Genomic DNA, 14213 nt, shown 5'->3' on the forward strand with positions numbered 1-14213 from the left:
ATTTATTCGCGTAGCTATGGTAACCGCATTGGGAACACTGGAGAAGAAGTCAAAATGGCTGCGAGTAAGACAGCTTCGAGTTTCCACAGTATGCCGCATAGAAACGGCACTTATGTGGCTAGCCATGGGAATAATTCTAGTGCAGATGTTACTCCAGACTTACATCTTAAAATGTCGAAAAAAATCGCGCAACTTACGAAGGTTATTTACGCGCTCAACACCAAGAACGATGAACACGAAAATGTTTTGGAAAATGTGAAAACAGCCCACGAAGAAGAAATGCAGAAATTGATGGCGGAGACGAAGGAAAAAATGAACTATTTCAAAACAAGGCTGGGTGCTGTTTCTGAGCAAAGGCAAAAGATTGATGTGCTAGAGTCGCATTTAGCGAAAGAACGTCTGCAAAGAGAAGAGGCGCTATCGGAATTTGAAAAGTTCAAACGACGAAACGAAGAAGATGAGGCTCGATTGAAATCAGAGTTTTCTGATAAGATACTGGTCATGTCAAAGGAATTGCTGGCCGCCAAAAAGCAGTTTGAAGAGCGCTTGAAAGATTTTCAAGCCACTAGGAAGTTACTGGAGGAAGACAGAGATAAAGCTGTTGAACAACTCACGAGTAAACACCATGAGGAAATTGACCAGCTTATGAAAGCTCACCGAGTTAGGTATGATGAAGTTGTGAGAGAAAAGCAAAAGCTTGAAAAAGAATTTCAGCAAAAGCTGGCTCTTGCAGAGTCTTCTGGAGACCTTGCTGCAGAGGAGAGGCGAAAAATTGAATCTGAATATCAAGAAAAAGTGGACAAACTGAAGGCTTTTTACGAAAATGAACTCGCCGCTTCGCGTGCAATGCAAGAGACTTCGAAAGAGTCGCAATTAAAAGAGTGGGAAAATAGAGAAAAGGCACTTAAATCTGAATGGAGCAGGCAAGAGAGAATCTTTAAGGACAGGATTTCAGAATTATTGAATCAACTTAGTGACGGAGAACAGCAAATGTCAATTTTGAAAGCACAGTTAAACGAATTGGAGTCAAAACTTGAAGGCAAGGAGGGCGATTCGTCAAATTTAGCGAAACAATTAGAGGAAGCTAGATTAGAAGGATCCAGAGCTTTGAGGAGTTTGAGGGATACAGAAAATAATTTGACTGTATCAAAAAAACGCTGCGAAGAGCAAGAGACAGAAATCGCCCGGCAATCAAGTGAGTTAATTTAATTTATTTTGTGTACAGTACAAAATATAACGAAATGACATTGTGGAATTGTGAAGAAATTAAAGTTTCAAATTCTGTTTATTGCCATGGCAGTATTTAGGTTGATTTGGGTCGAAAATTCAATGTATTTTTTGCCATCGTGTGGAATTTTAAATTGTGTTTACTTCAGAATCGAACATTCACGATCAAAAATTGTTCAACTAAAAGTCGTATTGTTTTTAACAATTGATCTCTCCACAATAGTACTCGTTTATTGTTAACCAAATTACACTACATAATCAAACATGTACAGGTGTAATTTTTTAACACATTGCTTTACCATTGGAGGCTGGAGTCAAACTCAACAGGGGGTTTTATATGTTTTATTGTGATTTAATTTATTTTGTTTTCGATATCTAGACATCATGTTAATTTAATTTGCAGAAACATTTTTTTTAACAGGACCACATTTTCATTTTTTAGGATTCAAATTGTAACGACTTTCCTTACTTTTAAGGGACTCACGCTATACAGGGAAAACAACTGTCTAAATGCATGCGCAAAATGGCGCAATTAACTGTTAAAGCGATGTACATGTACATGCAAAATGACAAATTTATTGAAAAAACGCATGACGTTTGTTCTTCAGTTTGCTTGCGGTTAGTTCCACTCCAGTTTGCACTTTTTTAAAATTGATAACTGTATCACTAGCGTAGTACTACTTTAGTTTACGCCATCTTGCGCATGCATTTAGACAGTTGTTTTCCCTATATAGCGTGAGTCCCTTAAAAGTAACGGAAGCCATTGTAACGTTGTGTTTCTGTAAAACAGATGCATACAAATCTCCATCTCTTGACATTGCCATTGCTGGGTTAAAAGTGGCGAACTGTGAGTTCATTCATCTCAAGTACATTCCACAATTCACGCACTTATTTACAGCACCCACTGTCAGTCACATAACATGTTAACAATATAACAACTCCACTGTCTAACATCACATACACTCTAATGCTCTCTGGTCTTACGGTCACTGACAAGTTACGTTTCATATCATTTTTCCATTTATTCAGGGGTTTCAATAATAGCCGGGTAGCGGGTAGATCTACCCGCTTGTGATGGGCGGACTACCCGCTTGAAGCGTAATGCGAATATCTTATCAGACCAGATCATTTCACCGCAGCTACGAATTTCTACCAAGAAATTTCATAAAATTCCTGTCAGGTTCTAGGGAAAGAAAAGAAAAGATAAAAAGAAAAGATATTCTGGTGTTTACCCTGTCCTTTGGACCATAAAAGGTGAAGCGAAGTCTTGTAATGACACGTAAAATCATCGTTTCAAAGCGCGAAAAAAATCTACCAGGCACTCTGAAATCGAGGGAGACTGGGACTAAGCGTGAATATTAATATGGCCGCTAAAAATAAAAGACAGACGCTGTCGGCATTTTTCGCCCCGGAACCTAAAAAAAAAAAGGTCAAACGAGGTCAATTCTTCGCAGGGTAAGTTGAATACATTAAAAGGTTAGGGTTTTTCCTAGAAACTTGAAAAGTTTGCACTGATTTATTGCGTAACGTTCGCGTATCATTTCGAATACGAAAAATTAAAATCACATGTTTCAGATGTGTTGGCAACTTGGGCATTAAAAGAGTGCTCTTCCTTGATAGACATTATTGTCTGAGTAACATAATTTTCTTCAGATCTGTTTCTGAGTAACACAATTTTCTTCAGATCTGTTTACACTGGTTGACTTCATACATACAACAAAGTAATCTTAAAAGTACCCAAAATGCAGGAAAATGCACCTACGAGAGTATAGAATTTCAAAATTTTCCGGGGGGCATGCCCCCGGACCCCCCTAGAGGGGGAAGGCCCGTTGGGCCTTCCATTGATACCCGCCTGTTTTTATATTCTACCCACTTGTGCCGAAACTTATTGAAACCCCTGCATTTATTGCTACGTGCATGTAGCTGCCTATCTATGGTCTAAGAATTCATACCAAAAAAAAACATTACTAGTCAATGTATGGGGCTCTAAGACAGAACTTAGTAAAAAAGTACAGTAAAATTAAACCAAAAACTACCGTCCAAAAAAAAAATACAAATTTGCAAAAGTAAGCTAAAAAGAGCTCAAACTTGTAGCGGTGGTCTAATGGTAGTGTGCTGGGCTCTGGATTAAGTATTCAGGTTTGAGCCCTGGCCTGTCATTGTGCCGTGATCAATAAACATTGTAAAATATATGTTAACAGAAAAAAAAACGAAAGAAATTACCAGATTGTAACAAGGGTAAAATAACATAAAATTTTATACCTCTACATTGTTTATATTATTGCAGCTTTTAAGGAATTGTTGAGGCACTTTAATTTATAATTTTAGAATAGAGAATGTAATTTCCACATGTACACTGTGCAGTCCACAGACTAACAAATTGAAATTATTTAATAGTGCAAATCAGTAAACTTGATGCAGCCAAGTTATCTCAGGAAACAACCATCAAGGACCTTAAAGCCAATATTACCAGTCTGCAAAGTAAACTGAACAAGCTTGAGAGTGAACATGATGAATTGGGGAAGAAGTTTAGTTCTCACACGGTGCAAGCTGATTCTGAAGTCAAACGACTTCAACAGGTAAAGATATTAATACTCTTTATAAATCCTGACGCTGACTTATTAAACGTCTTGCGCACATTATGAGCGTTGTTTACGCTCAAATAAGTCAGCGTCAGAATTTATAAAGAGTATTAATGTCAACTCCTGACTATAATTTTGGTATTTTTCGTTTAGGTAAAGATATTATTGTTAAGAGATCAACTACTTTTTGTTTACATAGTTATACAGTGAATGTAGCTAAGAAAACGCTTATCTGGCTCACCAACAAGCCCAGCTGGCCTTTCTGGCCTTGGCAGCTCTAAAAGTTTACCTAAGTCTTTGTTTTCACGTGTCGTTTTGGCTGGATTTAATTTCTCATTCAGCCGGTGAAATTAGCCAGCACCCGGCCCTTAGTGACAACCCTGCATATATAAATGCAAGTTAACTACATTGTAGATCAAATGATGTTTGTTACTACAATGTTTTAGAGCTTGATAAGATCTAATGCCCAGCAAGCTAATGCCTACCTAGTAAAAAAGCTGTTATTTAAAAAAATGCCTATAGCTAATAGTATACACCTGTAGCATAATGTTCACTGGCGTGATGAACAATGTTGGCTTGCAAAATATGGGGAACAATCCCGGTGGGGGGGGGGGGGGGGTCCAAAAAAGTTTTGTACGGGGAGGCTTCGCCCCGAGCTCTTACCCCCTACCATTTTATATACCATTTTGACAGAAATTTTACCCCCTTCGTATACCTTTTCCTGAAAAAAGGTACCCCTTTCATATACCTAAGAGACATGGTATAGACTTAGAACATGTGGTTTTCTTGTCATTTTCATGTAGCGCTTAATAAATTGAAATTATATAGCCATAAATTGCATCTGTTCGAAAATTAATTAAAGGCCCTTTGAAAAACCTAAATGACAGATTTCCATACCCTTTCGTATACCTAAACTTGTGAAATTCCTACCCTTTTATATACCTGAAGCCTGAAAAAGGTACCCCTTGAGGGCGGAGCCTCCCAGTATAGGCCATTATAGAGAGAACCTCCCTCCCCCCTGGGAGAACAATGTGGCAAAGGCAGCCATACAATCAACTTCGTATTGACTCAAGCGTTTTTAATATGGATATTATTCTCCCAATATGGCTGCTCTGCTTGGCTTAAAAGAACAAAGTACTGCTGATAAAAAAGGTAACAAAAATAAAATCCTCATTTCATTGTTTTTTCGATAGGAAATCGAGAAACTCTCAAGGGAAAAAGCAGATTTGGAATCGAAATATAATGCGGAGCTAAAACGAGCCAGTGAACAGTCTTCTAGCAAGGAATTGTCACTGAGAAAAGAACTTGAAGAAGTGACAGCAAAGTTAAAGAAGGATCATAGCAAAGAACTTGAGGAAACAAGGACCAAGCTTGGTAATGAACACAATAAAAACGTGAGGACTTTGCAACAAGATTTTCAGGAAAAGTTATCAAAGCAGGAAAAAGACCTGTTGGAAAAGTCTGAGGAAGAACTCGAGAGATTACGTGTGGAGAAAAATGAGGTTATTGCGCAGTTTGAAAACCATTGTAGTGATTTGAAAAATAAGTTGAAGTCTACTGAAGAAGAGGTGGAGAGGTTAGAGAAACTGGTTCACGATAGTGAAAGGGGACTTGGATCTGCGTCATCGCATATTGACAGTCTGAAGGACGCACTCAATCAGACTAAAGAAGAATTACAGAAAACCAAGAATGACTTAAAGGAAGCAGAGAGCAAGTATGCGAAGTCAATGGTAAGGGCATTTTATATATATTTTTTTTATTTTTGGTTTGTTTGATGCTTGCATGCTTTTATGCTTTGAACCTGAAGAATTATGCACAGATTTTGTTTCTGATTCTTGAGGCTCCAAGCATTTAAGTACAAAAATGACGTTGCCAATTTCAACAGTGCTAAAATACAATTTTCTTCCATTGGAGGGGTATGCAGGGTTGTCAGTGAGTTTTTGAGTAGCAGGTTACATCCAAAAAGTAGGGGGCTATGAAACACTCAGAACTTGATAACACGCACTCAGAACTGACCTACTAATATTCCAAGTAGCCAACGCAGTATTCAGATTAGCCGGTGAAATGTGCCGGTTGCCGGCTTATTTTGACAACCCTGGGTATGGATATTTTCTATGCATTAGCTATGTGACCTTTTATCAAGATACCGCTCTTACAGCCTTGTGTTTAAACAGACATCAAGAAAACGTTTTCAAGACTGTACAAATGTTTTGAAATTACATTCTGCAATTTTTCTTTTTTTAAGGATGAAATGTACAGACTTCAAGCGCTCCATGACAAATCACTAAAGGACAAAGAAATAGACTTGAATGCTCGACTAGAATCACTAACGAATGAACTGGATACCAAATGGAGTGAGAGATTAAGGTGGGTCTTTAAGGCAGAGGATGTTTCTTGACAGAGAAAAAAATAGTAGTCTGTCTCAGTTTTATTTAGGGAATTAACCTAGAAGATACAGTGGCCTGGATTGAGCAGCTGGCCATGGGCCCCGTTGTTGAAAGCGTGGATAATGCTATCCACCTGATAAATCACTATTCAGTGAATTAATGCTGATGAAACATACTATGCTATCCACTGGATAGTGATTTATCCAGTGGATGGCGTTATCCATCCTAGCTATGAACAACTGGGGTCTGGGGTCTAAGCCCTGGAAGGGGCCACTGTGTTGTGTTTTTGGGAAAGGCGCTTTATTAGACATCACAGTACCTCTTTCCACTTAGGAATATACAAGGGAATTAGCAACTTGTGCTGGCTGAACCAGAAAAAATTGGAGTGGAAGGGGGGGGATAACCTACTTTGGACTAGGGGAACAGGTGGAGGAAATTAAAATACTTTTAGTTTTACATTATTCAGAACTGGGATAAACTCTGGCAGTTTTATTTTGAACTTGAAACTAAATATAAAAGGTTAATAAGTTCAAGTTTTGCCGTTTCATAGCTCATTGTATTTTTACTAAATTTAAAATTGATAAGATAGAAAGTATTGTACATGGTGTTACTCAGACTTTTCTTATTAGTAACTGAGTATTTTTTTTCCTGACAATTTTAGGGATGAATGTAGTAAGCTACGCTCACAGCTGAATGAACAACACAGAGAAGAAAATAAAGCATCACTTGAGGAGCTAACAAAGATAAAAGACATTCAGAGAGATGAGCTCAGAGCAGAACTACAGAGCAAAATTGATGCTCTGAGAAAAGCTGTAAGTATCGTTTTTGTCTCCGATTAATGTGTTCTTTTTTTCTTGACATACTACACTGAACTCTAAGCAGTAAATGTGTCATACTAGTTGAAGTGGATCAAAATAATTCAAGGAGACAAGTCTTGAAAAATGAAGTTACCTTGATAAAAAAATTATTCCTAGCAAAATTGTATACAGTCAACTCCCTCTTTACCGGACACCTTCAGGACCACCATTTGGTGTCCGTAATAGAGAAAGTCTGTAGTAGCGAGAGTTATTTTCAGTAATTCTTATTCGCCTGGACTTCAACTTCTGTCCGTAATTATAACGGGGTGTCCAATCCGTAATAGGAATGTGTCTGCAAGGCGAGAGTTGACTAAAGTGTTAATCTGACACTAGGGAGAATAATGATATTGATATACAGTGGGACGCACAAGGTTGACCTACACAACTGCTTCTTTATTATACAGGTTGCGCATCTAGCAATCGCTAAGAAATGCATTCTTGAACACTCCAAGAAGTTTGTTAGTACAAGATCTTTTTGAATCTGTTTTTTTTTTTTTTTTTCTTTTTGAATCTGTTAATATGCACAATATTATTGTTTTAAAAAATTAATAAAATATTACTGACTCTTTTACAATAACTTTTATTAGTTGTATTGCCTTTTCCAAATCTTGAGTATAACACTGAAAGTTTATAATCTGGCATGTATCCTCGGTAAAATTATTTTAAAAAATACTTTTGTATACGTAAATAGAATATTTTAACTAAAGTTTTAATGCACATACCGTAACTCCGTGTGTTACACTCATGATCATTACATACCATCAGTGGTGTGCAGATCTATAAATCTTGCTTGCTTACTTGTTATTATGCTGAATAAGTGACTCAGTTTTCATGTGTAACTTATATTTGACAAGTTACAGAAAAGGAGTTTCCACTAAGAACACTTCATGCATTTCTTCTAGCCTTGTATTATTATTTAGCAAAAGTTGCAACTTAGAAGAAAATTAACATGATTAACTTGTTTTATGCAGATTTCTGAAGCCCGAAGTGATTTGGAAAAGGCAAGCCGCAGTGCCACAACAACTGAGCTGGATTTGCGCAAAGAACTTGACATGCAGAGACGACACATGGAGGAAGAAATGGCTGCTTTATCTCTTCAACACAGCAAGCGACTTGAAGAGATGATAGAACAACACAAGGAAGAGTTACGAAAACTAGAGGGAATGAAAGACGAAGAAATTAAGGTATTGCTTGGCTGTGTTGTATTCTTGGGCAAGACACCCACCCAGTTGTATAAATGGGTACCGGCAATTTAATGCTGGAGGGTAACCCTGCAATGGACGAGCTAGCATCCCATCCATGGGGGAGTAGAAATACTGTTTTAGTCAGAAACTGGGATTTAAGCTCCGCCTGTATGGGCTACTTGGCATAATGCAGACTTGATATATTAAAAAGGGATCTCTACTGAAAAATCCTTGCTGGTAGATAAAGGTAAAGGTAAAGTCTGTCTCCGAACCATGAGGCCCATACAGCCGGAGCTTATCCCGGTTTCCGTAGCATTAAGCGACTAGGAGTATTGCTACTCCCCCCTGGATGGGATGCTAGTCCATCGCAGGGTTACCCCCCAGCAGTAAATTCGCCGGTACCCATTTATACACCTGGGTGGAGAGAGGCACTGTGAGAGCAAAGTGTCTTGCCCAAGAACACAACACAACGCCCGGCCAGGCCTCGAACCCGGGCCGTTCGACTCGGAGGCGAGCGCGCTAACCATCAGGCCACCGCGCCTCCCACTTGATACAGTGGCCTTATTGCTAGTGCGCTAGACTCTGGATCGAGTGGCCAGGGCTCAAGCTCTGGCCATGGCTGGGGTCGTTGTGTTGTGTTCTTGGGCAAGACACTTAACTCTCAACGTGCCTCTCTCCACCCTGCTGTATATAAATGGGTACCGGCGAATTTAATGCTGGGGGGGTATCCCTGCGATGGACTAGCATCCCATCCATGGGGAGTTAAAATACCGCTATTCACTTAAGGCTATGGAAACTGGTATAATCTCAGGCTGTATGGGCCAGTTGGCTCAATGTAGAATTTACCTTGGAAGATTAAGAAGATTATTTTTTTATGTTCAGGAACATGAGAACAAGTTACAGAAGGCTCACAGAGATGAGATCACTTCCCAACTTCAGGCCAACAAGCTCATGATAGATGCCGTCAAATCCCAAGCTGAACAGAAAAGAGTAAAAGACATTGAAGAATTGACGATTCAGCATGAAGATGATCAAGGTTGGTTTGATTAAAAGCAAGTACCGGTAATGTTTTTTGTCAATGAGGGTAAATTTTGATGGTTTCAATACATAGCCGACAACACCTGGATTCCAAGTTTCATGTGGTTCTGGTTAATTTTTAAGGCAAGGTGTCAGCAAGCTAGGTATTCTTAAACAGGTCAAATTCCCACTGCTTCCACCAAATTATAACTCAGAAGCTTTCAATTAATTTGTTTCCCCAGGCAAGTGACATTGTCAGGTTTTTGGCCTCAGACCACTCTCTTACACTGTGCATTTCTGAAATGCTCGGTCTGAAGAATTTTTTATATATTTTTGTTTCATCGGTGCTTTTTACAATCTCAACTGATGAATAATTAACAATTATCAATATTCGTGAGCAATCCGGGACGAGAATCATTTTGCTGTTTACACGCACATTTGAACCCCCCCCCCCCCCCTTTCGTAGTGTGGGAGGCGAAAAAGCCAAAGTTGGCTAAGAGGTTCGAAAAGTCAACAGAATAGTATCAAAACGTTGAAAAAAGGAATGATTTGTAATCTGCTAACAGGCTTAATTTTCGCATCGCTTTCTAAAGTACTCCTTGTACAGTGACACAAAGAAAATTACTAGGCGCAAACGGCACAAGGCATCTAACCTGCATTCATACAAAACACGCTAAATTTTATAAAGGAACTTGGCTTTTGCAAAATCGACTTGGGAGTTTGTTCACATAATAAAATTAGATTTTGATTACTCAAAATAATGTCGCCTCTCGAACTGACAATATTGACCAGTCACCAACCTTAAATTAATGTTTGCATTTAGTTAGTGGTACACATAATATACACTGCAATGCGGTAAAGGTTTATACACCAATGTACATGTGCTAATTGGGTTGGGAGGAGGGACAGGGAGTTTGTGTGGTCAGAAAATAATTTAAGAAATCTGACTTACCTGCGTCTTATGTGCTTTTCTTAGAAAACATGAGGAGTGAGTTGCTGCGTGTCCAACAGGAAGAAATGCAGAGACTGCACAGGGAATTTGAAGTTCAACTAGCGGCAATGAAACTTCAGCTGCAACGAACCAATGAAATGCACTCTAGAGACGTAAGTGTCTGGCACTTAAAATACAATTCAGCATTTTAATTGTTAGGGTGTGAGCTCAAGGTTTCTGTCAACTGATAATTCGGAGATGCCATGAGCCAACAGTTAAAGTAATTTATGTGGCATAGAATGTGGCATTATAAGCAAAACCAGTGGGTGGCCTGAGGGGGGTTACAACACCCCTCGCTCCCATGCTGCCAGAAATTTGTACCTTCAGTACCTTACTGTACACATACCGCCGCTTGCATCTGAGCGTGAACACTTGCCGCCAAAACATGATCTAATTGAGTGTTAAACATGGCATGAATCGTCACGCCAAAAGTTTAACACATACCGGTTTCGAAATGTCGGAAAGATTGGATATGAAGACTTCTTCCGACAAATTGATTCTGATCTATGTCAATATGCATTTGCAGGTTCACTTGAATCACAAGTTTCTGGTGTAAAGTTTCGCCTGTACTCATTTATGGCGAGCATTTTGAGCGCAAAAGTTGCCGTTACAGTCTCCTACACTTCAAGGTTTGATGACGAATCATGCCACGTTTGATACTCAGTTAGATCACGTTTTGGCGGCAAGTATTCACGCTTAGATACAAGCAGCAGTACATGTACTTATAGTATGTGTATAACCTTCTTCTAGCTCTCTTATAAAGCCTGGTCTACACTTAGGTGAAATAGTCTTAATTTACATTGTGTTTTCTGAATTTTGTTTAGGAAACTGAGCACCAAAATCAAATTGAGGAGTTAAAACTGGAGATTGAACAAAGGCAGGATCAGATTAAAGAACTGGACGAGGAGATCAACCAGGTTAAAAACAATGTGGAGGAACTTCAGCGTGAATTGCAAGCCAAAGGACAGGAGATACTGAGTGTCCGACGAGAGGCTAACTCACAAATCAGGTGAGACTGCCCAATGAAAACAAGGAGTTTTTGGCTTTATTTTTTTTAAGCGCAGTTGTCAGTGGTATGTGTGTTACAGGTCGAAATTAGCTTAAGGTAATTTTTTTCAAACTAGGTTTTTTAACCTAGTTTATTTTGTTTTAGACAAGGTTAATTTGTCTTATCTGTGGTATCTGTTCTGTTCCGTTCCACAGGAAGCGTGAAGAAGATTTGGCTAAAGCACATCAGAAAGAGGTTGACTCATTAGCGGCAGATCATCTACGTGAGACTCAAGCCCTGCTGACAGAATTTAATAGAGCCAAGGAACTTCTTAGTGACAAGATTTCTGCTCTTCAATTAATGTAAATATCCATTCATGATTATATTTTTTATAGCAGAAACTAAGTCCTGTTCTATTGGAAATCTGCGAATTTAGTTGGTTCTTACAATGTTTTCTATTTGCAGATCAATAGAACACAATTGCATGCATGTTGCTCTTTCAAGGAACAATATTTTTCTTAATTTTTTACTTAGAAGTACATAAAATTGATGGTTTTGGACTGCAAGCCTTCACAATTTCTTCTAAAATAATTAGACTACTCACCCTTGTTTTCTATGAGCAATAGTCCACTCATCTGTGCCTTGTTGACTATTTTCTCAATCAACTTGGGCTCGTAGTCTAATTGTGTGTTTATTAGCATGTATCTATATTGTATGTGTATCATGTTCTTAGAGTGGTTTAAAATGGATCTGTTTGTCAACAGGCTGGAGGAGGCAGAAGACAAATACAGAAGTCGACAGTCACGTCCAGAAGACTTGGAAGTCATTGAGCAGCTAAAGAGAGCTCTGGCAGAGAGGGAACTGGACATGAAGAAACTTGTGGTAAGTAGTGAATAACATGTATTTTATTTTAAAAACTTGTTCTGCAATGCAAAAATCTTGATACGACTTAGTTGTGTTAACATACTGTTGCTACTTGATGACTTTCTTTATGTTTTCATGTGAACTAGCCAATCAGAGTAAAAGAACTGTGAGACACAGAGTTGTCAAAAAATTTTAGTCCATGTTGGCTCTCCGGATCCAGTGACTGTCAATCCTTAACTTGCATTTCGAATGGGCAGTTGTAGCATACAGAAGTTATCAAAAAAAGATATAAAGATTAATCAAAACTTGCCAAGTTGAAATAGTTGACAACTATTCCCTGAAGTGGAGGTGGCTAGTGGTGGATAACCGAGCAAGGTAAATATCCACTGCTAGCCATGCCGAACACTGAGGTGAATAGTAAAAAGATTCGAGAAAAAACTCTTTTAGGTGTCAAAAAATTAATATTTACAGACGTTTCGGGCAGAGCCCTTCTTCAGTGTAATGTAAAAATGCCGATGTTAAAAAGCGTGTTGCGCCATACGAAAAACAAACGCAATACGAGCGCGCGCGAAATTTACACAGTCGATTAATTATGGATGGATGTACAAATGAAATGTAGGGCGCATGTTGTTGATATGTGCAGGATCAGTCAAATAAAACTGAAATTAATGTTCAGAAGTAAATAGTTGTTTTTAGTATAATGTGCTAAAACAGTGGGATAACATAACGCGAAAGGGGTTATTTTTGACTTATTTATTCCTGTCAACGATTACAAATTTCGCCCGTTAGTTGGAGGTGAATAGCAAAGGATATCTGGAGTTTGAGTAGCCAATTAGTGTTCGCCAAAAACGGTATCCACTGTTTTAGTATACCGTAGAATTCCGGTTATAAGCCCTGGGCTTATACAACTTCGTAAGGGTTTTTAAGTGGGCTTATAAGCGGAGGGGCTTATATTCGGGAGGGCTTATAAGCGGACTAAAAAAAACGTTTCGAAACAAGCCTCAGAAGTGTTGATCGAAATACGTTTTTAAGTTAAAAACGCACAAAAAGCAACATTTAGCCCTGATCAGTACTGTCATCCAGTAGAGGGGGGCTTATATCCAGGGGGGCTTATAACCGAATGTATTTTTTTGTTTCCAGGTTGATGGGCCTAAAACCGGGGGGGGGGGGGGGCTTATAACCGGAATTTTACGGTATACTGTGCAACATGGGAGGTGGTTAGGGCATTTGCGGAGTTCATCCAGATCTAGAGAGTGTGTTTACACGGTCTGATCATCACATGCAAGGATTGTTATGGGAAATTATTCACTTTTCTTATTTCATTTCTCCCTTTTTTAGGATGAAAAGAGGTATTTTCAAATGGAGCTGCTCAACCGAGAAACCAATTTCAACAAGGTTTTCAAAGCGGCACCAAACATTGGCGTGATAAACCCACTTCAGGCCAAAACAAAACCAGGCAAGGAAGGAATGCGACACGGCAGTTCACTTGTCACGAGCTCATCAAGGCTAGATCCAATTCCTAACATGCCAGTCCATGAGAAAAAACTTAACAGTAGCCGACCATTGCCGCCTACGCCACCTAAAGATCCACCACCACACAGAAAAACAACCGTCTATTAAAATACTGTAATTTTCATTCTGACGCCTTAACTGAAGATGTAAATTATGTTTTATTTTATAATCCTTTTTTATGCCCTGATTTTAACAAACAAGTGCTGTGCACACAATTTATTGTGGTATGTAGTAGATTACAAGGATGTGACTGCCCTCTTACATTCTTGTGGCCTGTGGTTTTATCTAAAGTAGAACTTCTTTGACGCTGATCACTTGTTATCATCATAACACATTACATACATGTATATAGCTTGCTCTGTAACGGAAACCAAGTATTAAAATTAATAGTGACAGATCTGTTGACAAAGTTTGTTTTTTGCATCTTGGGAGTCACATTGTACAGAAAAGTGAACTGGTTATTTTAGATATTACATATTAATAACTTAATCGTGTAATATTGTTGCAGAAATTATGTATATATTCTTGGCTTGTATCATGTAGCCATAATAGACCCCATAGGTTATGTAAAGTGTACAATATAGACTGTAAATACCAGAACCAA

At 38.7% G+C, this 14213-nt stretch overlaps 1 protein-coding gene across 1 annotated transcript in view; it reads left to right on the top strand.

Moving 5' to 3' along the window:
- Window positions 1–11: 11 nt before the first annotated feature.
- Window positions 12–14213, top strand: part of LOC144642726 (protein FAM184A-like) — a 14306-nt gene continuing 104 nt past the window's right edge. Inside the window, exons 1-12 of the mRNA XM_078501773.1 lie at window positions 12–1195; window positions 3625–3806; window positions 5003–5539; window positions 6055–6176; window positions 6858–7008; window positions 8025–8237; window positions 9120–9273; window positions 10231–10358; window positions 11070–11254; window positions 11449–11595; window positions 11998–12115; window positions 13436–14213. The exon at window positions 13436–14213 is cut by the window's right edge and continues 104 nt beyond it. Of these exons, the coding sequence (XP_078357899.1) occupies window positions 55–1195; window positions 3625–3806; window positions 5003–5539; window positions 6055–6176; window positions 6858–7008; window positions 8025–8237; window positions 9120–9273; window positions 10231–10358; window positions 11070–11254; window positions 11449–11595; window positions 11998–12115; window positions 13436–13717 (3360 nt within the window). The 5' untranslated portion in view covers window positions 12–54 and the 3' untranslated portion in view covers window positions 13718–14213. The remainder of the gene's footprint in view (window positions 1196–3624; window positions 3807–5002; window positions 5540–6054; window positions 6177–6857; window positions 7009–8024; window positions 8238–9119; window positions 9274–10230; window positions 10359–11069; window positions 11255–11448; window positions 11596–11997; window positions 12116–13435) is intronic.

Source organism: Oculina patagonica, chromosome 2, assembly GCF_052425735.1.
Source record: "Oculina patagonica isolate OP01 chromosome 2, crgOcupat, whole genome shotgun sequence".
In the NCBI taxonomy this organism is placed as follows: domain Eukaryota; kingdom Metazoa; phylum Cnidaria; class Anthozoa; order Scleractinia; family Oculinidae; genus Oculina; species Oculina patagonica.